Source organism: Ursus americanus, chromosome 13 (assembly GCF_024610735.1).
Source record: "Ursus americanus isolate L20-20 chromosome 13, mUrsAme1.1.p, whole genome shotgun sequence".
In the NCBI taxonomy this organism is placed as follows: domain Eukaryota; kingdom Metazoa; phylum Chordata; class Mammalia; order Carnivora; family Ursidae; genus Ursus; species Ursus americanus.
This window is the reverse complement of record NC_142139.1, coordinates 69,438,777-69,466,526: the sequence shown is the minus strand read 5'-3', so window position 1 is coordinate 69,466,526 and position 27,750 is coordinate 69,438,777. Positions and strand designations below refer to the sequence as shown.

Here is a 27,750-nt window from a genome sequence, read left to right as displayed (position 1 = left end):
ACCACAGGAAGACCTCCCAGGCGGCTGGGAACAGAGGGGTACTCAGCACCTGTCAACTCTCCTGGTTACTCCCGCTCACAGTGGTACCACAAGTAGTATTTTCGTAACCACCACCATCGCTACTGTTCCTGCTACCGGGCCCAGGCTTCCTCACCCCCCAGGCCTCCCGGGGCTGGCCTCTGGCTCCCTCCGAGGGAGCAGGGGCAATCAGGACAGAGGCAAGAGGGGAATTAAAACGATAGGTTTTCGGAGAGGAAATTAGAGGCTCTTTCCCCCTTCCTCCTATGTTTGCTCGTGCTAAAAATAATGCCAGGAGTTCCTAACTTGGGCTTTTCCCAGGTCGCTCATGTTTCTGTAAAGCGATGCTGAGCCAGGGGCCCCCTGAGAACACTCACAAGGACACATTTTGTGGCAAGTCGAAGTGATGACTTTGAATGAGTCTATTTTGGCTTCTCGAAGGAGCAGGATGAGACATGAGGTCTGACTCATTGCCTAAAACATGTCTGCATCTTTCAGAGAGGGGTTTATGTTACCATGTTTACTGGCTGGAAAGACTGAAGAGAAATGGGTTTATGTTCCGTTGTCTAAACAAAATTCAGACGGAGTCCACAGATGGACTGTTGTAAGGCTGACCTTCTCCCGCTCCCCCTGCTTCCTGCAGACTTGATTTAAGAGTTTTCCCTAGCTCTTCAGTTTTTCCCCTGCGAACACGAGGAGGGAAACAGCTGGTTTGGAGCCTCTAGATTCCAGCTAGCTGCAGTCCCGGAGCTCCCGTGCTTTACCTCCGGGACAGGTGTGGACGTCACCCCTGGGGCCACGTCTCCCTCCCCACTGGCTGGCTGGAGAGGCCAGGACACCCCGCAGGCCCCCCAGGAAATACAGATGGGGCCCCCAGGAAGGCAGGAGGGCACATATCGGTGATAAGGGTATACTTCCTCTTTCCAGGCTGAGCTGCCCTGACCTTTGGAAGTCTAACAACGGGCCGGATCTGTGGGGTAGAACTGGGGAAATTAAAACTTTTAAAGAAATTCCAGGGGCGCCTGGGTGGCGCAGTCGTCAAGCGTCTGCCTTCGGCTCAGGGCGTGATCCGAGCATTCTGGGATCGAGCCTCACATCAGGCTCCTCTGCTAGGAGTCTGCTTCTTCCTCTCCCACCCCCCCCTGCTTGTGCTCCCTCTCTCGCTGGCTGTCTCTGTCAAATAAATAAATAAAATCTTTCAAAAAAATAAAAATAAAAAAAATAAATTCCAGAACCTAAGGAGAGCGAGAGTGACCTGACACTTGGTGGAAGTCCTTGTAATTTGGATAAAAGGAAGGATGGCCTTCTACCATAAGACTGCAGAGCTCGTCCTCTAAGACACAGTATCAGTGTCAGAAGCAGATGACACGTGGAAGCTGGAGCAAGCTAGTCCAGAGGAAGAGGGCGGGTCTGGGCATATCCTTTGTTATCCTAGGGCACTGGGGCCCACAGAAACTCGGAATCAGAGAGTCAGTGCGCACGGTAGAGATGTTGTCACCCTTCATCCTGTCCCCCACCAGCCACGTGTCCTCTGGTGCTTCCTGGCTGACGCTCAGCGGCAGCTGGGACAAGGCTGCTGTCCCCATTGCAGAGAATACGGCGGGGGGGGGGGGAGGTGTTCCAGGTCCAGGAGGTGCTGTCATGAAGGGCGAGGGCCTCTGCTCGCTCCACCCCACCTTCCCCATGTGCTGGGAGCCCTCCGGCCAGAACAAGGCCCTATGGATGTGACAAGGGCCTAAAACTGGCTCCCAGAGGCCACACCGCATCTGCGGGGCTTTGATCCAACACGGGGCCTGCTCTGCACATGCTGGTAGCCGGGCAGAGTAAAACTCTCCCTCGGTAGCAGGGCTGTCCCCGACTCGCTGGGCAGACACCTGTGCTGGGCATCCACCGCCCTGCTCGCCAGCTCCCAGTGCCCCTTGTGGGGCTGCCTGCGGTGTGACACGCAGGGGCAGAGCTGCTCTGTGTCCAGGTCCGTCTGGACCCTGTGGGACCTGTGACATGACGTGCCAGTTAAACAGGTGTGGCCCCGCTCCCTAGGGCACAGTCAGGGTCATCGACCAAGGGCATGATGCATATGAGAGAGGACAACTCAGGGCATTTTCTTCCATGTCTGGTTGGCAAGGAAGTTGCTAATGGGGTCAGTCTTTAGGTTTCACTTGAAGGCTTTCAAAGAACATATTTCCTCATTGTAGCATTAATTGCATTGGGAGTGATAATTTTCCCCATGCATGCTAATTTGAGCCAGGGCTCTCAACTTTGGCTCCACAGTCTGTAAATCTGCTGAAATAGGATGGTAAATCTTCTAGAAATATTTTTTGAGTGGAAGAAGGGCCTGCTTTCATTAGACTCCCAAAGGGACGCAACAGAGGTTTGGGTCCAGAAGTCCTACTCAAAGGTCCTCCTACAGAGCCTGGAGATGTCCCCTGGAGCTCTGGAGGCTGGGGGCAGGGGGACCCTCTTATGCTCCCTGAGATCCCATGGTCATAGGTTCTCAGTTATGGGTGAGGAAGAGGCAGCTTGAAGGGACATATGGCCAGCATGTTTTTTCCACCCATTCCTCCCAAACCACCAATTGGAACATCTGTAAGCAAAGATGACGGGAAAAGCAGGGGGTGGGGTGGGGTAGAGATCGGAATGCCTGGGTCTCCAGATCAGAAGAAACACTTCCATGGTGTCACCATGTGTATTCTTGGAGGACAGACCACTGCTTGGAGAGCAAGCAGATGTCCCACGGAAACTCCCATCATGTAATGTCTGGGTGGACCGCCACGTGTGGGACAGAGATGCAATTATGTCCAACTTAGAGCGGGCAGCGCCAGCCCCCGCAGCCCCAGGGCTCCCACCCTCTAAAGGAAATCAGGCACCAATCTGGTCACGACTTTAATTTTACTCTTTGACATCCACCCTGCAGAAGGCTGACATGCCTCTACATAGAGATCAAAAATTCTTTGGCTAATTAGGACATTCAAAACATATGGATAATAATTATGAAGGAAAACGAACACCCTAAGTTCTATGCTAGTCTTTTCTTTTGAAACAGATTGAACAGTTCTATCCCTAAACCTGTTTCTTTTTTAAAGATTTTATTTATGTATTTGAGAGAAAGAGACAGTGACAGAGATAGCGAGAGAGAGCACAAGTGGGGAGGGGAGGGAGAAGCAGGCTCCCGTTGAGCAGGGAGCCCGACGCGGGCTCGATCCCAGGACCCTGGGACCATGACCCGGGCCGAAGACAGACGCCCAACTGACTGAGCCACCCAGGCGTCACCGTAAACCAATCTGAATGTGACTGGACCATCTGTTGTGACATGGAGAAGCAGACGAGGACAGATTGCTGATGAAGATTCAGCAGAGGTAACAGAAAGAGCACACACTTTGGAGTCAGACAGATACGAGCTGGGGATCCCTGCCCAGCAACTTCCCGTTGGACTTCCTGGACAAGTCATATAAACACTGAGCCTCCATTCCCTTACCCTTGAGAATGAGGCTTCCATGTGCCCGGCACTCAGAAGGGGGTCAATAAATGTCAGTTCTCGTGCCCCTCACAACGGTCAGTATGTTTTCCCACTGGAAGGATGCCTAGTGGTCAGCTGGGCCGGGGCTTCTCAGACTTAGACGTGATATACACACGATCACCTGGTGATCCTGTCAAAATGCAGATTCTGATGCGAAGGTCTGCAACGGGCCGACTCTGCCAGCCCACGGGCCTCCCTGTGAGAAGCAGGGAGCTCTGCCGCAGAGACGGAGGGCATCCCGGGGGGGCACTCACTGTGGACCCCTTGGGGGCTTGCTGCCCTGTTGCATGGCAGGGCCTACCCCCTTCATTTTCAAAAGTGTGCTCTCTTCTGTTCCCTCTACCTGCCCAAGTCCAGACCCAGCAGGAAACTGAACAGGCTCGGTTAGTGGGCTCTGGATTAGAGTCAGAATCAAGGCAAAGAAACAGAAGAAATAAGCCAAGGCCATGAATCGGGTGGCTTCTGTTGGCTCCAGCTAGGGCTGGCTCTAGGATTTCTGTTCTTGTGCAGAACTAATAGCACTGGGGCCACATCCACAGGCTGAGGGGTGGCAGGGATGCTGGAGGTCCCGGGTGATGTGGCCCGGATGGCCTGACATCACGCAGCTGGTTGGAGGCACGGCTGGGTTGAGAGATCAGGGCTCATGACTACTGGGCCTAAAACTCTTGTCTCCATACCCACTACCTTCCTCAAGATATTTCAAATATATATATATTTTAAGGATATTTTAAAACATATTTTATTTATCTATTTGACACAGAGAGAGAAAGCACAAGCAGGGGGAGTGGAAGGGAGAGGGAGAAGCAGACTCCCGCTGAACAGGGAGCCCGATCCCAGGACCCTGGGATCATGACCGGAGCTGAAGGCAGACGCTTAACGGACGGAGCCACCCAGGTGCCCCCTCAAATATATTTATAAATGAACTCAGAGTCCCAAAATTGCAGAACCCCAAGCACCCTGCAGAGTGTGAACTTGCCGTAGATGCACTTGAAAACCATTGACCAAAGGGTCAGTGGAGAAGCATCGGGTACTGAAAGTTTGTTTCCTAATGTTCGGCACTGGAGGCAAGAACGAGACCGGGTTTGGGGAAGGTGAGGTGGGCCGGGGCAGCTGGGAGTAAATGTGCGAGGTGACTGTGGTGACCCGGGCCCCCTGTAATGTAGGGAGACCCTGCCTCCTGGATGTGTGGCCTCTCAGCTCTCAAAGGGACCCTGCAATTCTGAATCCTACGCAGGCCTGCAGCGTGTCGGGCCAGTGTAGGCTGCTGGCGATGCAAGAGGGCTCACCTGTGGCAGTCATGCCAGATCCACGCGTGGCGGCCGTTCTTGGGTCGGAAGTCGGACTGCCCATTGTTGTGGATCTGGGAGGAGAAGCGCAGAAGGCGTCGGTAGCCTGTGGTGGGGTTGGTCTGGGCGGCCGAGGCTGAGAGGCAGTTCTCCTCCATGGCGCACTGAAGCATGAACATGGGGCGGTCCTCCAGGTAGGTGCTCTGCTGGACAATCTCCGCATTGAGGACCAGGTCAGGGGCAGCTGCGGAGGGCAGACACGATGTTCAAACAAGATGAGAGCCCCCTCACCCCTCCCAAGTCTTTTGCTTCTGATTCCTGAGCTGGGACAAACCCCCATCCCTGCCTAGCACCACCATCTGGGGCTGGCTCATAGTCTCTCAAGGTCACCTTTCTTGAAGAACACTGCTCCAAATTCCTCTTCCCCTTCTCGAGAGTCCTCTTGGACACCTCTGCAGCTATCCGTGCAAAATGATGGGCAAAATGTTGACAACTGTTTAATTTGACTGATGGTGCACGAGGGTTCATTATCTTGCTCTCTCTACTTTTGGGTGGCTGGAGATTTCCCATAATAAAAAACAAACCACAGCAATGATATTGTGGCTGCCTGAGAGCGAGCTCAATGGATACCTTGGTGCGACCCTTCCAGGAGGGATACACACAGAGTTTCTAACACGCATAATACTGTATGTAGATTTACAGTCTGCTAATACCGTTTCCCTTCAAATGTATCTTGACATATTTTCTTGTTAATAAATATCCATTACCACATGCATTTCATGGCTACGTAACATTGAATTCATAACCCTATCTCATATCTTTAGATACACTGGTTGCTTGCCATTCTCACCCTTAAAGATAAAGCTGTGATTAACATCCTGTAGTAAATCTGTGTATGTAACTTATAAGTTATTTCTTTAGAATATATTTCTAGAAGTGGAATTGCTGGGCAGAAGGGCTGCATGTTTTCAAGGCTCTGATGCGTGTCGTTCCATTGCCTTCTTTTTTTTTAATTTTATTTATTTATTTGAGAGCGTGAAAGAGAGAAAGCATGAGAGGGGGGAGGGTCAGAGGGAGAAGCAGGCTCCCCACTGAGCAGGGAGCCCGATGAGGGACTCAATCCTGGGACTCCGGGATCGTGACCTGAGCCCAAGGCAGACGCTTAACCGACTGAGCCACTCAGGCGCCCGCTCCATTACCTTCTTAACAGATCCTTTCAGTTTCCACTCACACTGTTGCTCTACATGTTTCCCCAGGGGCATCTTTTTTTTTTTTTCCCTAAGATATATGTCTTTATTTGAGGGAGAGAGAGTGCAAGCTAAGTGAGGCACAGAGAGAGAGAGAGAGAGAGAGACAGATTTCCCACTGAGCGCGGAGCCCAACACCTCTCCGGGGCTCGATCCCACGACCCTGAGATCATGACCTGAGCAGAACTGAGTCCGATGCTTAACTGACTGTGTCACCCCGGCTCCCCCCCCCCCCGCCCCCGGCCCCAGTGCATCTTTTAAAACGAAGCTTGATTTACTCAGTGAGCATGCTGCACACAGCAGGTGTTAAGAAAAAATTACCAATGGCTTCAGTCTCTGTTTACTAAACAATCCTAGTAGAAGGTTTAGCTTCTTTACGAAATGATTAACTGGAAGTTTCCCTTTATAAGTCTATTCCACTGACTATTTCTAGTTCATTTTAATTCACAAAAGTATTATATATGAATTATTTGCAACAAGCCCCACCCTTTTTTTTCTAACAAGTTGCTTGTAATTTCTGAGGCGGGTGTGGGTCTGAGCTTTGCTTCCCTCAAGGTCACTAGAGCCTGGAACACTCCCCGTGGCCCCCAGGCTGCACGAGGAGCATACATGTTCTCAAGAATACTTGTTACCCCCGGGGCCGGCAGCCTCTAGAGAAAAGCAAGTCCACCTGCGGGGTTTGGATGTGGAACTGAAGAGTCTGAAGGGGGCACACAGATGAGAAGTGGGGTAGAGAAATACTTCCTCTTGGGGGACACACACCAAGAGGCAGAGTGTCCTGGGCACACTTTTACTGGAGGGTGTGGTGAGTCTCTTGTTCATGGTCTGTACAACACTTGGTACTCAATGGACAGCCCCTGTGCTTACCTCTGAGCTGAGCAAACGGGCCTCCATCACTCGCTCCTCTTCCTGAGAGGAGGCCAGCCTTAGCTCCAGCTCCGGAGTCTGCAGTTAGTTGGTAGCCTGGGAGCTGTGCTCTTAGCACCTGCCATGCGATGGGGCCTCGACCTCCCTATCATCTGAAACATCCGCCAGAAGCTTATCCGAAGCGTGCATTCATCCACCCGTCCACCCCAAGTGTTCAGGCAAACCCTGCGCTAGGCTCTCTGGACAGTGCTGAACAAGGCTGACATTACGCTGTCTCCGGAGAGACAGACAGAAGCCCATATTAATTACTTACTTACAGTTGTGCCAGAGCTAGAAGGAGAAATATAGGGGGTGTTGGAAATTATAACCGGGGGACCCAGACTGGGGGAGGAGGTCAGGAAGGATTTCCTTGGAGGCAGTTAGGTTTTAGCTGCTCCCTGGAGGATGAGCAGGGATTAGAGGAAGCAGGTCTGCAAGGCTAAGTAGCATGTGCCAGGCCCCTGAGGCATGAAGAGCACAAAGCCTGCATGGTTGGGCCACCGAGGAGGGGTGGGAGGTGGAAAGTGGCCCCAAATGAGGCTGGACAACACTTGCCTTGTGCAAGTCCCTGTGTTCACCTAAGTGCCTTGGGAAAGCCTGGCCGGGTTTGAACAGGACGGAGGTATGAGTGGGAGACCAGCATTGATTCTGGCTTCGGGGAGGGGGCGCAATCGGAGGGGCACATCACTGTGGGGAATCCCGCCAAAGAGCCTCTGCACTAACGTAGTCTGGAAGAATGGCATCTGGTCACAGGCCGAGACAGCGGGAGGAAGGAGGTAGAAGGAGTGGAGAAAACACAGACAGGTAGCAATGAGGATGGATTGTATGTGGCGGCGGGGGGGGGGGGGTCAGGAGGAAGAGAGAGAAAGGAAGACTTACAGATACACGGTGGAACTGGTTGGATGAGAAAAAGTAATTGCAAAGGGTGGCTCAAAAAATATACTTCATCTCTGAATACTCTAACGTGCATTAAGCCAGATCCGCCAAGAGCTGTGTTCCTGCCCAAATGGCCACTGCCCCCCCCCAGTCGTCACTCTGAGTGATGCCTTTAGCCTAACTTGCGGGGTTCTAGGAGCCCCATGAAACTTATTTTTCATCTGCCATGAGATGTCAAGGGCACTGTTTATCTCATAGCTGTCTGTCTTCATGAGAAATTCCATCTCAGAATCTAGAACAGTGGGCTTCTCTAATCTCATGGGTGTGTTTCTACTTCATGGACACTGTGACTGACATTAATGACCAGGTTTCCTTCTTTCCTTGGCTGTTAGGAAGCTCACAGTGAATTTTATGACCTCCCAACAGTAAATGTATAGGACTCTACCCCTCTCTCTCGGTTCCATTTTGAGCCACTACCTTTTCGCCAACCCTGCTTTTCTCTTATGCTACCTTGAATTTTATTTAGGTTTATATTATGTTACTTTCCTCTTGGAATGATGGTAGATTACAAATATAAATAAATTAAGAAGCAAAGAAGAGGCCCCCGACTGCTTCTCTCTGCTCGGATGTCCTTCCTGGGGAGGCCAGTGATCTCTCCCTCAGACAGGAAGGACAGCCAGCACTGTCTGTCCAGATGAGCTCACGCCGGGGTGGCCAGGCCCGCCTTACAAGGCTTCGAAAATGCCAGGCTATCTAAAGGGGTCAATGGGTGCGTGAAGCTCACTAGCTCAGGTCTGACATCCCCTAGCTCCACGACGGTAAGATGGCGCATCATTGTCTCCCGTGCACGTGCCCATATTCACTGTCACATTTCATTTCCACTGTCTTAGAAAAACAGTAACTGGAGATTGGAGTGTTTAATCAACTCTGCCAAGATCAGCTAATAAATGGCAGGTGGGATCTGCTCTCAAGTTCTCTGGCCAGATCCGGGGCCTCTTGCACCTCCCAGATTGACAAGGGAGAAGGCTAAGCATGGGTTTATCAGGCCAGGGGTGGGAGAGCAGCGCGGGGGCCTCAGGAGAGCAGCGTGCCCACAGGGCTGCGTGGTTAGTGCTTCCTCCTTCTTCTCTCTCTCAGCGCATAAGGGAGCCTTCAGAGCTGGGCCGTTCTGAGTCCCGGCGGGGGTTCCCCTTCTATGTTTTCAGTCTCTCTAGGATTCCCAGGGACTCACCAGGAAGCTAAATTGTCTCCAAGTTGTGAAAACAAGCAATGCTTTTTGGAGAAGGGTGGGAGGAAGGAAGCCAACACACACCAAGCATGTCCTTGTTCTCCTTCCCTGGCCTCAGACGCGGCCCCAGAGGAAGGTGCTGTCTTCCTCGTTAACTGGTAAGAACAAGGAGTTCTCAGTGACAGAGCTAACCGGAGGTCACTTGGTCTACAGCGGCCCTGCCATTTGAACCCAAGGCTCCCAGACTCCCCAGTCCCTCCCTCCCGCTTCTCTTCCCACTGTCAGCAGGCAAGTGGCAGGCTTGTGTGTGTGTGTGTGTGTGTGTGTTTGGGGGGAGTTCCTCCTGCCCCCAGTGCTTCTCACTTAAAACTAATCTCTGCTTTCCTCTCTGGCTCCACTCATGGCAGACGCCCCGAGCCTGGCCAGGAATATCCAGTGGGACTCTGGTCCCCTCTTGGATCCTGGCGGGGAGGGGGGGATGTGACCCTCCGGGACTCTCACTTTCTGAGCAGGCGACTCCGGCCCCGTACTGCACCGCGCCCTGGGGGCAGGCCACGTCCTCATCTTGGCGGCAGTGCGCCAGGGACAGCTCCGTTCCCGAGCACTTCACCCCGCTCATGACCACTTTGTTGCCGTAGGTATTTCCGTGCCAATACCAGGTCTCCTGGAGGAATCAAAAGAAATGGAAAGCGTGTCACCCCCCATTGTCACTTCCTCATATTCCGTCAACTTTCAGCCTCGGGAAAATCCCAAGGCTAAAGCTAAATGAGCCCATTTTTTTAGATGGAGACAGTGGAGGCCCACACAGCCATGTCCCCAAGTCATGCAGTTTGTTGGTGGCGGATTAGGGGAGACCCTCAGGCTCCGGTTCTGTCCCTGGTCCCCGTGGGGAAAGCGTAGCTAAGGTTTTGGTCAAACGGCTGTCCAATGTTGTGCGTCAGGAACAGCATGTGACTCCTGCTGCTCGGTCCCCAGCCCGGAGCCCAGGGCAGACATGACTAGTCCGTCATAGCCCTCTCTCCTCTGAACCTGCATGTGCTCTCAGCACGGTGCTCCGGGGAGACACTACCGATCGATCAGAATTGGCAGGAGAGAAGAAATCTATTCACACATGATAGCACAATATGCATCCATCCTATTCGTTCTGCTTACCTAGAGAACCCCCACATCCTCTAGAGAGAGAACCGGGGCTTCGAGAAGGGACAGGCTGTGTAATCGGTGGCAGATCCAGGCCCACGTCATGACCCTGCTGAGGCCCAGGTGTCTTAAGAATGAGCTGATCGGGAACGAAAATAGCTGGACGAGCGCTCTGCTGAGGAGCACTGGTTTTTCCTCTCTCTGGAGCCCCAGACAGTGCCTTGGCTTGTCCAAGCAGCATCAGCAGAGACGCTGCGGGAAGCCCGGAGCCTGGAGGGTGTGGGCAGGGCTCCCAGAGGCCAGTCCTTCTGAATGCTGCAATGAGGAGCCACAGGGCAGCCTCTGCTCAGGACTCAGCTCCTACCCTGGACCCGGCCGGCCTGCGGCGGGCAGTCAGGCTCTGCAAGCCTTCGGATCTGACCCAAGTCCCTCCCTAAGAAATCCTGTTCCGAGGGACAGGGCCCCTGGGCACGGGAGCTGGAGTCAGGTTAACAAAGCAAGATGGGGGCTCCCGCCATTTTCCTCTTCTCCAAATACTGAGAAAGTCTCTGAAGCCAGGACACTGAGGACCTGGGACTATTCACTCCATGTCACAGGGAGAAGAAGGGATGCATGGGAGGGTAGCTGCTTTGCCCCAGATCATTATACAGCAGGCTGGTGGGGGTACAGATGGGAAGAGACCTCAAGCCTCCCATCTCTGCCCCCCCCCCACCAGCCTCCTTCTGACAATGTGTCCTCACAATACAGGGTCCAGAAGTCAATGAGTTTTGAAGCCAATGCACTTCTTGCCTCTCCTCTGCTGCCTTCTGATTGGGGCAGGGGCTTAGCGGAGTCCCTCTCAGAAAGGGGCCGGCGGGAGGAGGGCACAGATGATGGGACAAGGCTTAGAGGTTTACCAGCCAATCAAGGGGAGAAGGTGTGAGTACAGACAGACACCAGTTGGGAAACATAGTCTGGCCGGAGGGGCCTCCAAGGGAGTGAGCTAAGGCATCTGGGGTGTTGGGCCTTGGGCTCGGTGGTCTCCACTGCCCCGTAGGACTGAGTTGCTTCCCTCTGCACAGGCACATCAGCACACCCCAGAATCAGCCCTCAGCCCAGGGTGAATCCCAGCGCTCTAAGTGGACTGGACCCTGGAAACCAGAGTCCAGCCCCTTATTCTGTAGCGGGGAAACAGAGGCCAGAGGGGAACATGACCCACCCTAGGACTCAGGGCTGTGAGGGGCAGAGCTGAGGCCAGGATGAGGTTCCTGTTCCCCCTCCCCCCATCCAGGGCACTTTGCTGTCCACCTCCCGGGTAGCTGGGGAAGGCGCAGGGAAGGCAGGGCTGACTGGGAGGGGTAGGGCCACACTGGATGGGGGGTCCAAGATGGGGGCTTCTCACCTGGAACGCATTACTGGCAAACCCGAGGCCCAGCTGCCGGCAGACCACCATGGCCTCCACAATGCCCCAGTTCTCGCCACACACCGTCCCCCATACGAGGGACCCGTTCCTCTCCACCAGCACCTCCACCCGGCCCTCGTAGGGGTTCCGGCCGCCGTTCAAGCGCAGCTGTGGACAGAAAGAAAGGCAGAGTCACCAGGTGGGAGCAGAGGGGAGCTGCCCTACCGTACTGCCACCCGTCGCAACTTCCCCCAAGCCAGGGGGTCCTGCCTGGGACACAGTCAGAGTCAAAAGCATCACTGAGAGTCTACACGTGCCTGCACCCTGACCAGCATGATCTTACGTATTAGGTCCCCACCCGCAGGCAGCCCCAGGCCTCGAAGCGTGTGCACTGACCCCCACCACGCACCACAGCTGCACGTGCCTCTAACCCCTGCTCCCCTCCGTGAGACTACCGGGGAGGGCTGCCCTCAGAATCAGACTCCTGGGAGGATGCCTCAAGAGACCTTAAAATGTTGGAATTCCCTGAGACTTCTTCCGGGGCCCTTTTGTCAGCTGGTTCCGGCTCCCGATCTCATCTGCCCCTCCCCCACCGTCTTCTCCACCAGAACTCCCTTCTGAGACCCTGTAGCCAACTGCCTATGTGACAGTTCCACCTGGCACCAGGGAGACCCCAAGTCTGAACTTGGCATCTTCTCAGCGTCCCCCTAAACTGGTGCTCGACCGCCCGCTGTTCCCTATTGCCACAAAAGGCTCCGCCGTCTCCTCCGGGGCAGCACACTTTCTCTACAGGGCCAGGTGGTATTTGAGGCTCCGTGGGCCGTGTGCTCCGTGTCGTCACCACTCAGCTCTGCCGCGCGGCTTAAGAGCAGCCACGGCTGGTGTGTCCATGGCCGTGCGTGGCTGTGTTCCAGTGAAACGATAATGACAAAGACAGGCGCGGGGATAGGTTTGGCCTGTAAGCTGTGCTTTGCTGATTCCAATCTACTCTGTTATACGAGCCGGAAATCCCAGAGCCGTCCTCTCTCTCCCCCCATATCCGGTCAAAACCTTCCTTCGAGGATGTGATCTCCAAAGTCTCTTTCCAATCCATCGCTTCCCTCAACTCCCTGCAGAGCCCCCTGTCCCAGAGCCGTCACCTCCCGCCTGAGCCAGACCTCCTCCTCTCTCTCCTGGCTGCGCTCTGGACTTCATCAACTGACTGGCCAGAAGCCAGCGTCAGCTTAGAGAAACCTCTGCTGGTGTGGCTTCCCGGCTTGGAACACGGCAGCGGCTTCCCCTTGCTCCGCTACTCACGTTTGCATCCTGTTCTCCGACCCCCAGGCCCGCGGGCCTTCCTTTGGGTTCCACGGCTACCCAACTCTCTTGACCGAGTCACACAGGTCACACGTGAGCCCACTACCTACAGATGCGCGTCTGCCCGGCCGCTCCTGGTTCACCCTTTCGATTCCGTACCCTGCGACACTCCCTCTCGTTGGGGTCAATGGCCGTGAACACACTCCGTCGCTGCCTACACGTCTCCTTCTTAACATTTACAACAGTTACAATCAAGCCAACTCACAATTTGTTTAACGTCTGTCTCCTCCGCTCGAATGTAAGCTCCCAAGGGCAGAGCTGTGTTTGTGTGGTTTCCTGCATCATTGATAATTAAGACAGCACCTCACAAATGTTAGGTTCTCCAGCACTACTTTTGGAATGAATGAATGAATGAATGACCAGTCTTATGGACTGAAAGCATGGACCAACTTAGGTGACTTCAAGCAGAGAGATCTGGAGCCTGGGGAAGGGTTCTAAATATGCTGCCCTTAATCCAAACACCTTACCCTGCTTCCTTTATACACTTAGCAATGCATTCTTTTGGGACAGGCGTGATGCCTCCAGGAAACCCTGAGCACATTGGGCTGTTGGCTCGCCAGTCCTTAGCGACAGCATAACTCCTGGGGCACGGGTCGCAATTCTTATTATGGACTTTGGGCTGCCAAGGTCAATGAGGTCACCTGGCAAACAGACAAGCCAAGGGCAGCATAATGCCGGGTCTCCCTCCCAGGCTTGTGGAGAGGAAGAATTAAATCAGATGATTCATGTAAAGTGCTCAGACAGGGCTCAGCACACAGTAAGTGCTTGAGAAATACTAGTCAGCATCCTAGCAATGATCTTCATTAGGGGGGAGTCCCATCAGAAATCTAAACTCTCTTCAGAAGAAATAGAAGGGGTCTGAGAAGGCAAGAAGAGGGCTGGCCTTCGGGAGGCCAACGTTTGTCTTCCTGAGTGTTTCCGGGCTGAGAGTCTGGGGCAAAGGTGGGCACTGGACACGGTCTTAGATATGGATCGTCCTTTACCCACAACTACCATATCTCTGGGTCTATGTAAAAACACAAATAAAATGAGCAGAGCCATTGAGAAAATCCCAGAATGGCAGAAGGCAGGCGACCCAGCTTCAACACACCAAGAAAGGGCCAGTACCTTGGGCAGGGCGTGTGTTGAAACCCATCAGAGGCATCTTTAGGTAACCACAGGCCATGCCCCTCCCCTGCTGTGGTTTCCAGCTGCCCCCCCCCACAAGCCTGTGCACCCTGGGGAGGTGGAGGCCATGGTGTGGACCCTTCCAGTGGGCCAGGGGAGCACTGAAGCTCCAAACGCCAGCGGGCGGTGAAGCTAAGAGCAGAGTGACTTTCATTCGGGTTTGTTACCGTTTTTGAATTCCCTGTGGGCTGTGCCTGCCTTATTGACTATTCTAACAGTCACGGGGACAGATGGCTCCTCCTGCTGCCCCCTTCCTAGGCCACCACCTCCTGAAAACTGACTTCATTTTGTCATCTTGAGGCCAACGAACTATGAAGATGGAGGAGATGGAAGAACCCCGTTTCACTGTCCTGTTGCCAGAGAGCAGGGGGGCTCCCAAGTTCAAGTCCTGCTGTGAAGGCCCCTGTTCCCAGGCTCTCTTTAGGAGGTCCCAGAGGACTCTCTCCCTCGTCCATCTCTGCCTGTGCAGCCCCCCGCCCAAAGTTGGTTGGCCACGTGGCAGCATCCCTGTCCCGCATCCTAAAGCCACAGGAAGTCTCGGAGGCTCTGGCTGAGGATCGTGGCTGCACGTTGACTCTGGGGTAAGGAAACCACGTGGTCACCAGTGGTGAGTTGGGGCCTCTCCTTGAAGCCCTTTCCAAGGCTCCAAGCTGTTCTGTGGTTCCCCAAGCCTGAGTAGGCCTGGAGCAGCCTCTGAGACGGGGACCAGGGTTCTACCTGGAAGGAGTCCAGGCCCTTCAAGATGCATTGGGGACCTTTTCTCATTTTCTAGAGTGGACTAGAAGGAGCAAGAGGCCAGCCATGAAGCTCTAACATGGCCTAGGACATAGCTCTCCATGCCCAGGGCCCCACTCTGAGGTGCCAGCATTATGGAAACAGCCTGGCGCGCTAGCTAGAGGTGCTCTGACGTCACCAGGATTGGTGGAACCCCAAGGGGCCTGGGGTCAGCCAGCAGCCTCTGGCCCTCACCCCTCCGCCTCATCACCCAGTGAGGTTGCCAGGGAAGGTCAATCCTCCTCAAAGTTTCTGAAAATAACCCTGGCATTTCCTTTCTCTTATTCTTTTGGTTCTCGAAAGCAGCAGCCTGGGGTTTGCAAGAAGGGAGCGGAGCGCAAACGGCTACATTCTCCTGAACGTCAATAGGGAAAGCAAAACACTTGCAGCCAGTGGAGTCCGGCAAGGCTGCATCGTGTTTTGATAAGGTTGTGGTTAACCAGTCCCACACCTATTTTGGGAGGTGAGGGGGTAGGAGGAGAGGGAACACGACCCAGATGTCAGCCTGAAACGAAGCATGGGCACTTTCCAACTCACATTCCACACACGGGCTTGGGAACACGGCCAGGCCAGGCCTGCAGCTCAGAGGTGAACCGGTCAGCAAGGGTGGTCACCCGGTAAACCCACCTGCCATTCCCAGAGCCTCCTGGGCCTGGCTCCTCCCTCCCAGTGGCGAGAAGAATGAGGCTTTACGGTGGCCGGATGTCGAAAGCCACCCGGTTCCAAGTCTGTGGTCTTTAGTAGCCATTCAAGAGAAAAGTCAATTTCCTAATGAACGGGGGAGGCAGAGAAGCCAGGGACGTCACGCTCTCACCTCCTTATTTTCAGAGGAGTAACCTCAAGCCTCAAAGAAATTAAATAAGGAATCAGCCAGTGAGTGATGGTGAACTGACTTGCGTCCCCATGACATTCCTGTGCTGAAGCCCTCACCCCTAATATGGCTGTATTTGGAAAAACCGTGTTTCAAGACGTAATTAAGGTTCAATGAGGTCATAAGGGTGGGCCCCAGTCCACTATGACTGGTGCCCTTTAAGACGAGGAAGAGACACGGGGGATGCACATGGAGAGGCCGCGTGAGGCCACATGAGAAGGTGGCCATCCGCAAGCTAAGGAGAGAGGCCGCGGGAGCAACCAGCCCTGCTGGCACTTTGATCTTGCATTTCTAGCCCCTTGAACTGTGAGGACGAACATTATTATGGTGGAAGCCTCCCCGTCGGTGGTGTTTTGTTATGGCGGCCCCGGCAAACTAACACCTTGGTAACAGCTGGGAGTCTCCAGTTCAGCCTGGCGTGGTTGCCCGTGCCCCTGGGAGCCCCGAGCCACGCCACGTGACAGGCCGGCCCATTGCCTTCCCAGGGGATGGCGACCAGGTGTAAAACTCTCCCACGCCTCATGCTTGAGCTCAGGGAGCACCTGCCGCAGCCCCGAGGGCCCGTGCAAGCGTGAGGCCGTTGGTGCTGGGAGTGTGGTGCCTCCACTGGCATCACCGAGCTCACCGCCTGGCTCAGTCATCCCAACCACAAAACGCACCTGGAAAACATCACTTTCTTTGGCCTAGGTCTTTCATTGGGGTTGAAAACCTCACTCCACCCACCTCCAATCAGCCTAAGGGAAGGCTGCCACAGCATACCAGGACCCGTGGCACGTCACCCGCCCCGGCTTTGTACAGCTCTCTTGCAACGAACGCTGCCAGATAATTAGGGACGGCGAGCCTCTCCCACAGCTGGGGGCCTGTGGCCCGTGCTCCTACTCGCGCACAGGCAAGCGCACGGCTTGGCTGAGGGCTGCTCGGGTCCCATTTCGTGCCCCATCGGGCAGTGAATTGCACAACACATGTTCTGGCTGACCAGTTTGGCATGCTGGTGCCAAGGTCAGGAATCACTGTCGAAGCAAGAACCCAACGGGGGAGCCATTTTGTACCCTGATGTGTTTGCATTTGCTCATTTTTAAAGTAAGCGCTTAAGAAACTCTTCCAACGGGCCAGCCGGGTAGCAGATGGTGCATAGGACCCAACCAAATACATGGGACAGTGGAGAGCAGTAAATAGGACGGGCTGGGCCTTTCTGGAGGATTGGCTAGACCAAGAGGACTTCATCTTGCTGGCTACCCCCACGGGAAAGATCACCCAAAGCCAGGAGACACGATGTAGGTTTTTAGAGACTCCATCTCAGGAGAAGGGTGTGCCTCTGGTATAATGCTATTAAAGTTCCCCTTTCTTTCCCTCTGGTTACCAAAATACAGTCTTCTGTCCCAAACTATTGTCTGTATTGTGCTTACCCTTGTGTACCTTGTAGATCTGTTGTCGATGTAGTTCCTCGGGGTCCTCGGACAGGGACCAGGCCCAGGGTGTCACATGCGCTACATACGGACCCTGAGCCCCTCACAGAAAAGGACTGCGTGGTGATCACCCCACATGTCCAGTCCCCGCGCAGGGTGTGGCACGCAGTGGATGCCCGACGTCTGCCACTAAGGGCAGTGCGCTTATCCACACATTTTCTCACTTGGCACGCTAATGAATGTCGTTAATAGTGGCAGCAGCGGAGCCCGAGCCCTTTCTGAGTTCATCATCAGAGCACTCGAATGCCACCTGTTAGAAACCTTAAGCAGGAGGCTACCTGGCCCATACTTTCTGGGGCTCAGTGACCAAAACAGAGCACAGCCCCTCACCTTCTTCTGGAAGCCCATGGCAGGGATGTTACATCTCACGCCAGCATCTTCCTCGTGGTTGCAGCCCTGAGACTCGGCATTGAACTTGCAGTCTATGATGGACTTCTCATTCCCGGTGCACTCGATTTCATTGAGGTGGATGGGTCCTATCCCTGGGGGAGGAAAACAAACACGTGCCGCTGACAGCTTCTGAAGGCAAGTTTCTGGAAGTGGGCAAGAAAGTCCTAGACAGTGAGAACATGTTTCTCCCATCCTCAAAACTCTTCCAACTGCATCCCATAATCAGCTCAAGGATCCAGGCCTCCTCTCCTTGGAGAGAATTGTTTCTTGTCTTGGGATTCACTTCTCTCCTAAAAGTAAATCAAATGTGCTACTAACTTCCTGTGCGACCTTGGCCAACCCTCTCAGCTTCTCTGAATATTGGTTTTCTTCCTTGAATAAAGGAGCTGGGTAAGAAGACATCTAAGTTCCCTCTGCAACTTTAATACTCTGTGCATTTTGAACCCAAAAGGGGTGACTATTCCTATAGAATCAGAGTCCCCGCAGGAAAGTGAGGGCACACTCAAACTGGATGATTCAAACAGAGTTAGAAAAAGGGATTTTGAAAATAAAGGTAAGGGGTGCCTGGGGGGCTCATTCAGTTAAGCGTCTGACTCTTAATTTCAGCTCAGGTCAAGATCTCAGGGTCCTGGGATCGAGCCCCGCATCGGGCTCCACACTCAGCAGAGAGTCTGCTTCAGGATTCTCTCCCTCTCTCTCTCTCTGTCCCTACCCCGCCTCACATGCTCTCTCTCCCTCTCTCAAATAACTAAATAAATAAATCAATCTTAAAAAAAAAAAAACGAAAAGAAAAGAAAGGTATGGGCAGAGTATAAGGAAATCACAAAATCACAACAGACAGTCCAACACTCAGAGGCTAGCAACAGTGGGACACAGAAACGGCCCCTCGGCCAGCGGAGTGAGGGGAAGATGCCAGCGTCCGACCTAGGAGAGCAAAGAAGCTATATGGAGAGGCCGCCTGTTAAGAGCCATTATCCACGGTCAAGGAGGGACACAGCAGCCTACAGGGACCTTGTAGGGAGAAGAGATACCTGGCCTCCCCCCTCTCCCCAGCCCATCTCCTGCCAGTGCTCCCTGCTGGGCATGCCCGAGTGTGGACAGGGGAACAGTTGGGCAGAGAGGGCAAATCATCTGGTAGGTGACCGACGGTGAACATGCATGGAAGCTGCTCTCACACGCACCCAGATAACCAAGGAGAGCCCCCCACTGCTGGCGAGAGAGAATTCCCAACCTGACCAGTGTCGGCTCCACTCAGCTCACAGGGCTACCTCCCCTCTGTCTAGCCCATCAACATGGATCGAAGCCCTGTTCTCTCCGGGAGTTCTGGGCTGCACTGACCCTCACATTGGTCCCTGCCCTGCCTGGGACCACCTCCGTTTTTCTGATCCTCATTCACCATCCTCCTCTCGCTTGGTCCTGCCCCTTAACACTCAGACATTCACCTCCCATCTTACAGCCCTGAGTCCACCGTCTGGCCTGTCACTTTTGTCTCCATCAGAGTGAACTTCTTGGAAAAGTTGTCTGTTTTGTCTCCTTTACTTCCCTGGCCAGCAGAAGGATCATCTCCCATCTGCTTCTCCGCCAGCCCTCTCCATCCTGGGAAGTGGTATCCATCCGGCCTGATGTTCTCGCCAGAACCCAGAGGTCATCTCTGGTACCCCCTCCTCCTCTGTGGTCGACAAGGAATCCACCACCACACCTGTTCGCTCCCCTAAATCTGGGTGCTTTGCATTTCTGCCATTACGCTCCTCCCGCTCTGTCTTCTCCCATTTGGACAAATGCAACAGCCTCCAGGCTCCGTCCTGCTTGCTCATTCTACAACATTCGCCACAGGGCAGCCCAAGAGTGCTGTTAATGCATATTGAATCAAGTCACTCCCCATTTTAAGTTCTGGAACGGCTTCTCACTGCATCGAAGGGTAAAATCCACAATCCCCAAGTGGCCTGTTTGCCACAATCTGGCCTCTCCCCTAGCATTCCGTCTCTGCCTGCTCCTCCCACCTCCACCGCCACACCACCTCCTTTGGCTGCGTGACTGAGCTGAGGTTTTCCCCTGCCTGGACCCCCTGCCCAGCCCATCCTCCTCCCCTCCTCACCAGCTAACTCTCGCTCATCCTTCAGGCCTCAGCTTTGGGCACTTCCCTAGAGAAGACTTTCTGACTGCTGTCTAAGCTGGGCCCCCTCGTGCAGCCTCCCATCGAGGCCTCGGGTGGCTGTCTGTTCCATGCCTGCTTCCCCACTGGGTGGGAGGCCGCACGAGGGCAGGCATCATGTCTGTTCCTTCCGTGATTTCTGCTGTGGAGGTTTCCAGAGACACCCAGCATCTAGGCTCACCAAGGCCAAAATGAACTACCAGGAGCAACCTATGTTAGTAAGTGAGAGCCAAGTTTCCCTTTCCTTGTAAATTCACAAATTCACAAATTCAATTCACACACAGTAAAGCTTCCAATTCCTTGGAATTTTACAAAATTGATTAAAACACAGGACCACGGCTGGAAGCATCCAAGGCCTCAGAGTGGAGAGGCTGTGACAAGGCAGACCCCAAACAGGGTCCTCGAAGCAAGCAGGGGCCACAGCTCAGGGATTCAGGTGGACACAGAAACAGGTAGCAACCTTGGACTTAGCAGCCCGTGTGGGGCTTGTCTGACGACTGTCAGGAGGGCAATGGCAACAACGATGTATATTTATTGAGTGCTTACTAGGCCCCGGATTCTGTCCTACACACTTCACGTATATGAACTCATCAGATCACCAGTCAGCACAATGAAGAAACGGGCAGCCAACGATGAAGTAAGTGGCCTGGTGGAGCCAGGAGGCAAACCAGGCAGTTGGCCCCACAGTGGGAGCCTGTGGGTTTCTGGAGCCATCGGGAGAGAAGAGCCCGCGGCTGGACGGGAGTGGCAGGTCGCTCTGGGAGAGCGCAGAGCGTTTGGAAGCGCCTGTGTTCTTCATCTGGGGCTGTGCTCCCTGCCCTCCTAGAGCACCTTCTCCTTTTGCGGACCTGACTAGAGGCCCGCCTCCGAGGAACATCTCAGAGCCGTCCTCCGCCATGGCTCTGCTTGATACCACCTCACCCACCCGCAGTGTTTCCTGTTGAGACCTCTCCCTGGGAGGCGAGGAGCCGGCGGCCGGCCTGAGACTGGAGGCGGCCTGCGTCTCCTTGGGAAGCAACGGGCGCTTTCTGAGCCCCACCCCCTCATGTGTCAAAGGCTAGAATAACCTCTCGGGCAGGGTGGGGATTATGAGGAATGGGTGACCCCGAGGACGGCCAGTGACCAGGGGCTCAGGAAACGGTATATAGTGTAGGTATCACTTCTTATATCTCACCACCCCGCTGAAGGCAGGCGACCTCTGAGGGAGGCTATGTCTCGTTTCCCCCACTTGACATGAGCTCCTGGGGAGCAGAAACCATTACCGTAAATGTTTGTGGAATACGTGAATTCTCCATTCCAGGGCCCAGCCCAAGCAGTCCTCGATGAACGCTTATGAATCACTGGCCTACAGGACCGGCCAGGGGAGGAAAGGTTTATGCAAGAGCTTTAGACTCCAACTAACCGCTGCCTGTCTCCCCCCAGTATAAATGTCCACACTGCTCTCAGACATCTGGAGATGAGGCCCCAGAGGTGGGGCCCACGTCCCTGAAGAACACGCATTCACAGCACAGAGACGGGAGAGCCAGTGTGTCTCACCCTCTCCCTGTACCCCCAGCTCGGCAGGGTGGGCGGTGTCCCTGGAGGCCCCCGGCCTGGGTGTACAGCGGAGCCTGCCTGGCGCTGTCTGTGGGCGCCTGGCTCCTTTTGCTGACCTGGGCTTGACCTGCATCCTGACTCCAGCATTCGGCTGCTCCTGGTTCTGGACTAACCCCTGAATGCTCCACCCCACGATGCCTTCCCCACCTGCTCTTTGGCCCTGCTCTTCCCCCAAGCACAAGCCCTGGCCCAGGGGACCACAGGCCAGGGGCGGAAGCAGGGCACTGGGGAGAAGCCCAGCCCCCTGGGGTGACGTCATGGACTCTAGACCCACAGTCAACTCCGTGGGTTACAATCACGTTTTAAGAGCACGGTAGAATATAGTAGGACATAGCCTAGTGTTTTGCATGTTGTAGAGGTAAGCGCTGTTTCCGGAAACTTCTGTTTCAGGTTTACGTGCATGGGCTGTTCCATCACATGTATTTCTGCTTAGGGATTTCAGGCAAAAGGCTTTTCCAGCCACTGCTCTAGAGCTGCCCCGACCAATACAGCCACACTGAGCACGTGTGCGTGGCCAGTCCAGACTGAGATGTGCTCTAGTAAAACGCCCACCTTAGACTTCACCCACTCGGTAAGCAAAATGGACACGATCTCATTAATAGCATTTATATGGATTACATGTTGAAATAATAATATTTGGGATACACTGGATTAAGGGAAATATATTATTAAAATTAATTTCACCTGTTTCTTTTCTTTTTTTTTTGTTTTTTTTTTTACATGTCTACGAGACAGTTTAAAACCACTTCTGTGGCTCATGTTATATTTCTATGGGACAGCCCAGGTGCAGAGTGCCGAAGCTTTTTTACCGAGTGATCCCACTTATGCAACTGGAAATCATTCATTCATTCATGCATTCATTCTTCATAGAATAAACAGCCTAAAGCACTATGAGCTGGGTACAGACTCAGCTCTGGGGACACAGAGGTAAAGGACACAGGCCCTCCCCCCGTGCAGCATGGGGTCTTGGGGGGACATGGACGTGGAAACAGACAGCTGAAGTCCAGAGGTGTGCAGGGCTCCCGGGAACACAAAACACAAAGTGTCTGACTCCGATCTAACATCCATCCTGGTGATAACAGCAGGTCTCAGGGAATCACAGGAGGCTGAAGCCAGACAAACCTGAAGAACCCGCAACCCTGGCTGTTTGCTCAAGGTCACTGAGCAAGGGCGGGGCAGGGCTGGGACTAGGACTCAGACTGCTCGCCTCTTAGTCCTTGCCTTTCACACCCAAGCTACGGGTGTGGTCACTGGGTCCACCAGCCAGAGCCGGGAGCGAACTGACCCCATCTGCTCTGTGACTTGACACTGAACGTGGACTTTTCCCTTCCTGCCTACCAGAGTTGACCTGCCCAGAGTGGCGGGAGATCATAAATCATCCAGAGGTTCTTTCAAGGACAGCATCAAAAATGCCAACTGTCTCTTTCTTCCAGAGTTCGGCAGGTTCCTGGAAACCTTCGGCTGCTCTGGGCAGTGAAATAACTAGGTCAGAGAGCACACGCCCACGATAGATGGAATGCTTATGTCAGCCAGGGCTTATTTGTTCCTCAGAATGAGTGGGCTTTGTTCTGCACGCCTTGGGGAGGCACAAACCAACACATCAGCCCATCAGTGACACGGACCGTGGGGGTATTCGCCATCCAAGGGAACTCCGAAGAGCTCACCATGACCAGGGAGGAAGAGGCCCGGCCTGCGGTTTAACCAAGGCTTCTAGGTGGCACGATGCAATGTTAGCGTCCAGCCTAGACCCCTAAACTTTAGGGTATGCCCAGGAAGCTTGCAGGATGTCAGAAGTGGGGTAGAGAGATGTTCTGAATACATGCGGACTGTGCCACAGTGGACATACCGGGAGAAGCCCAAATCTGAGAACTAATGATTTGGGCTTCAGATTTTCTCCACCACTAACCATGGGGGTGACCGCAGGCTTGTCCTCCTGTGCCTCCAGGCCTTGGCTGTTGGACTGGATGAACGGAGGTCCTCTCCAGCAGGGCATCTATGATTCCAGGACTCTCTCTCCAGTCCACTGGGCTGTTACTTCCTCCAGGCTGTGACCAATGACCTCACCACATTCCTCTCTGTGGGGCGACGGCCCTACGTCTGGCAGTCTGGAAACATCCTCTCCCCACAGGACAGGACGCCCCACCCTCCTTGTCAGAAAGGGAAGCTATCTGTCATGTCCTCATGTCACGTGTGCATCGTTGTTCTCAACGGAATGACCCACTTGAAAGCCTCTTAGACTTTTGTCCTCTGCTTAGATGAAAGATCTGTTCAGGACACTTAATGAAAACCAGGCCCCTTCTCGGTAGCATCACGTGACATCCGGAGAGGGCATCCTGTTCCCGGTCTCCGGTGGCAGGGAGAGAATGTTTGTGGTGCTACACCAGAGTGGGAAAGTAAGATGACCTTTGAGATGCTTGTGTGCTGGGGTGGGCCACGGCCGGGGGAATTCTGAGAGCCTGTCCTGGAGGAAGGGCCTGGGAATTCCAGCTTTCTCAGTGGGACAGTGGGGAGCACTGGGTTGCCAGCTGCGAGACCTCCATTAGAGTCGTCATTGGTGGCTAATATGTTGTCTCATCTTGGTTATTCACTTCTTTCTCTGGGCCTCAGCTTCTAAATTCATAAAACGGGGGGCTCAGTGTTCCCTAAGGCCCTTCCAGCTCTGACTGTTGGGAGAGGCCCGGCATTCTCTAATAGAGCAGCCGCCGCGGGAGGGACGAAGCAAAGCAGGAAGACCCTGAAAAGCCCGAAGCCAGCCCGCCTGGGCTGGGCTCCCCATGCCATGCTCCGTGGGAAGAGGCCACAGAACGCCTCCCCACTCCTTACCTTGCCCCAGCTGGGAGCCAGTGATGGCCTCTTTGGCACTTCCAAAGCCCAGCTCTCTGCAGACCACGCTGGCAGACACCAGGTCCCACTTGTCGTCACAGACGGTACCCCATTCTCCGTTCTTGAGCACCTCCACTCGGCCCTCCCCGATGTTGGCACCACCTCTCAACCGCACCAGGGGTTGCTGAAGAGACACACGGTCCTGCTGAGTGCAAAAGCTGTTGCACAATCGGCAGGCAGTCACTGCCCACTCCCCCTTCCAGCCGCCCCCCTCCACCGAGGTGCCCAGGCTAGAGGCGAACCTGTGCTGGAGTCGTGTGCATGTATGGGGGGCGGGGGGCTCACTCTGGGCCGTCAGCTCTGCTGTCAGCTCCCTTTGCAATCCTCCCCGGGAGCTGCTGTCCTGGACTATGGAGGAGCCCACTGGGGCCCTCAGGGGTTCACCAGCCCAACCCAGGCTTGGCTCGGGAGCCTTGCCACCAGCACTTTCCTCACTCCAGAGCCTCAAGCTTTAGAGCTATAGAAAGCAGCTCCTACCCCCAAACCTGGCAGATTCCAGATGGACCGGGGTTCTACCTTGCTTAGAACAGAGTGCTCCAGTCTAGCCCTGCGGGAGACTTCAGGGCACTGATGCTTACACCCTGCTGACGCTGCTCTGCAGGCTGGTGAGAAGTCGGAGCAGGGGGACGGGGCTAGAGCATGCGACCCAACCAAGAAGGCCGTGACTGAGACAATGGTCACTGCATGGGGGTGGGGAGCCCCGCGCCGGTCAAGCCTGCCCTCTGTCCGGAGGCCGTGCTCACACGCGGCTACTCTTCCTGCTACCGCTCCCTGATTCTACTCCAGGTCCAATTGGCCTGGCTCCTCAGAGGAGGCAGACCCCTAGGTGTGCAGAGAGGATGCGTGCTTACAGTTCGAATGCCCCTAAGTGCTCACCAACAGCCTGGAAGCCCAATTGTCTCGTAGGGTTTATCTAATCGCACACGCATAAGAGCCACTCTCCACCAGGGTTTTTATGCCACTGGATCACATGTTAGCAGGTGGGAGCTGGCTCACATGACTCCATCTGCCCACACACCCTGGTCTGCATCAACTTCCGAGCATGCGTGTGTGTGTGTGTGTGTGTGTGTGTGTGTGTGTGTGGGTGCGGGTGTGCATGCATGTCTGTGTATATGTGTGTGCACGCATGTGTATATGTATGTGCACGTGTATGCATGTTGTGGACACAAGTGTGCATGCATGCATGTGTATGTGTGCATGCATGCGTGTGCACGCATGTGTGTATGTGCATGTATATGCATGTATGCGGACACAAGTGTGCATGCATGCATGTGTGTGCACGCATGTGTGTATGTATGTGCATGTATATGCATGTATGTGGGCACAAGTGTGCATGCGTGCATGTGTGTGCACGCATGTGTGTGTATGTGTGTGCACGTATGTGTGTATGTGTGTGCATGTATATGCATGCATGTGGCACGAGTGCGTGCATGCATGTGTATGTGTGCATGCATGTGTGTGCATGTGTGTGTGCACGCATGTGTGTATGTATGTGCATGTGTATGCATGTTGTGGGCACGAGTGTGCGTGCGTGCATGTGTATGTGTGCATGCATGCGTGTGGGGGGCGCAGCTGTGCATGCATGTGTGTGTGGACGCAGGTGTGCATGCATGCATGCATATGCGTGTGCATGCATGCATGTGGGCAGGAGTGTGCATGTATGCGTGTGTATGTGTTTGGGTGTGCATGCATGTGGGGGGCACAAGAGTGCATGCACGCGCATGTGTGTGTGTGTGTGTGTGTGTGTGTGTGCGTGTGTGTGTGCGTACCTGAGCATGTGTATGCTGGGGGGGCTCAGGAGGCTTCGAGGCTCTGAGTTACTGCTGATGCTCATTTGCTTCAACACAGAGGGAGCGGGGTGGCTACGCAGCCATTCTATGTGCGTTGGATCAGACCAGAGTCATTGTTCCACTTGGGCCTATGTGGTCCTCAGACCACATCCACCGATAGCCCGGCCACGGTGGCCTAGCTGGAGCTGGTGTTTGTTGGCATTCAGTACACCAGCCACCTTGAGGGCCGAGGCATCAAACCAGAACCTGTGTCTCCATCCTCCAGCCGAGGTTCCCACTCGGCCACATGGCTCTGCCCCACTGGCGGTGCCTCGTGGCTGCCGTGGCAGAGCGCAGTGATAGCACCCAGACTTACAGACCATGGGGACGGCTCTGAGCCTGGCACTAGGGAGAGAAGAGGGACGGGGTATGTGCAAAACACCTGGGATCTTCTAGCTTTAGAAAACAAACCAGACACCTGCTGGCTGTGGCCTGTTTGCAGTGGAGCTGGGCCCTCTCCGTTCCCCTGATGCCCAGCCCAAGCTGTCTTGCATAGGTAGCTGTGACTTCCATGTTCTGGAAACTGCTCATATGGGCCGGTAGGTGGGAACAGCACATGGGACGGGGGGCGGGGAGGAAAGGTGGCTGCTCATTTATGAGGGGGCAGACCAGCCATGCCCCCAACTTGATGGAGGCAGAGTGCCAAATCACCTCACCCCAGCCTGGCACTGGCCGAGCAGAGTCAGCCGGCCGTGGAGGAAAGGAAGAAACCAAGGGAAAATGTGATGTAAGCCTCACTCCCCCCCAACCTTTTATTTTTTTTTAAATTCCTTTGGCATGAACTCAATTCCTTTGCTTTAAACCACACAGCAAGAGGAATTCCAAAACAGTAGGGTCTGGTATTCTGGATGACACACGAGAAAAGCTCAGACGCTCGGGCAGAGGCTGTAGGAAGGATGTGGCCATCACATCACGTGGCAGGGGGGCAAGTGAGAGTGTGTGGGGCTGCGGGGGTAGGGGAACGGCACTGTCTGGGGGTGTCTGTGTCGCCTGGCTGCATGCATGTGCCGTATGGTGGGCCTGCGCACTTTGGAGGCCCCTTGGGGACTGAGGGGGCAGGGATGGCCGCCTGCTGGAAGAGTCACGAAGGCACTCCAAATAGTTCCCATACCCCTTGGTTGATGGCTGGGCTCACAGCATTCATTTCACTCCTTTCATTGAAGACTTTTTCTTTTGTGCAAATACACCACCCCCGGCCTGGGAGAGGACACCCAACATGGTTTACTGGTTCCTGCCCGGGTTTCCCATTTCCTTCAGATGACTGCTATCACCCCCCCTCCCAAGAGCAGGCCCTTAGATGCTGATGGGGAGAGCAGATGGCAGAGGGCAGAGCGGAAAGATGGGAGAGACAGGGAGAGGGGAAAGAGACACAGAATGAGGCGGCTTGAGCCCGGGGAGGGGCTGCTCCTCCCGTCCCATGCCCTGGACCCAGCGGACACACCGTCTGTCCCCATCATGGCCTTTCTCCCTCCTTTTACCGTGACGTGGTCAGAGCTGACTCGGAACTCATCCGTCCAGGTGAGCGTGGAGTTTTATCCGGCACGGGGAATCATTCCCTAATAGACGAGCAGCCACCCTTCCTACCCCGCCTCCTCCTCCTCCCATGTGCTATTCCCACCCACCAGTCCCATGAGAGCAGTTTCCAGAACATGCACATCACAGACAGCCTT

At 54.5% G+C, this 27,750-nt stretch overlaps 1 protein-coding gene across 3 annotated transcripts in view; it reads right to left on the bottom strand.

Annotated features, from left to right (window-relative positions):
* LOXL2 (lysyl oxidase like 2) overlaps positions 1-27,750 on the bottom strand; it is an 88,048-nt gene that overhangs the window by 6,107 nt on the left and 54,191 nt on the right. Inside the window, exons 6-10 of one of the 3 annotated variants that reach the window (XM_045774056.2) lie at positions 24,192-24,396; positions 17,561-17,712; positions 11,597-11,764; positions 9,580-9,742; positions 4,822-5,065 (exon numbers count right to left, since the gene is read on the bottom strand). In XM_045774056.2, the coding sequence (XP_045630012.1) occupies positions 4,822-5,065; positions 9,580-9,742; positions 11,597-11,764; positions 17,561-17,712; positions 24,192-24,396 (932 nt within the window). The remainder of the gene's footprint in view (positions 1-4,821; positions 5,066-9,579; positions 9,743-11,596; positions 11,765-17,560; positions 17,713-24,191; positions 24,397-27,750) is intronic. The other 2 variants (XM_045774057.2, XM_045774058.2) reach the window with 2 other exon arrangements.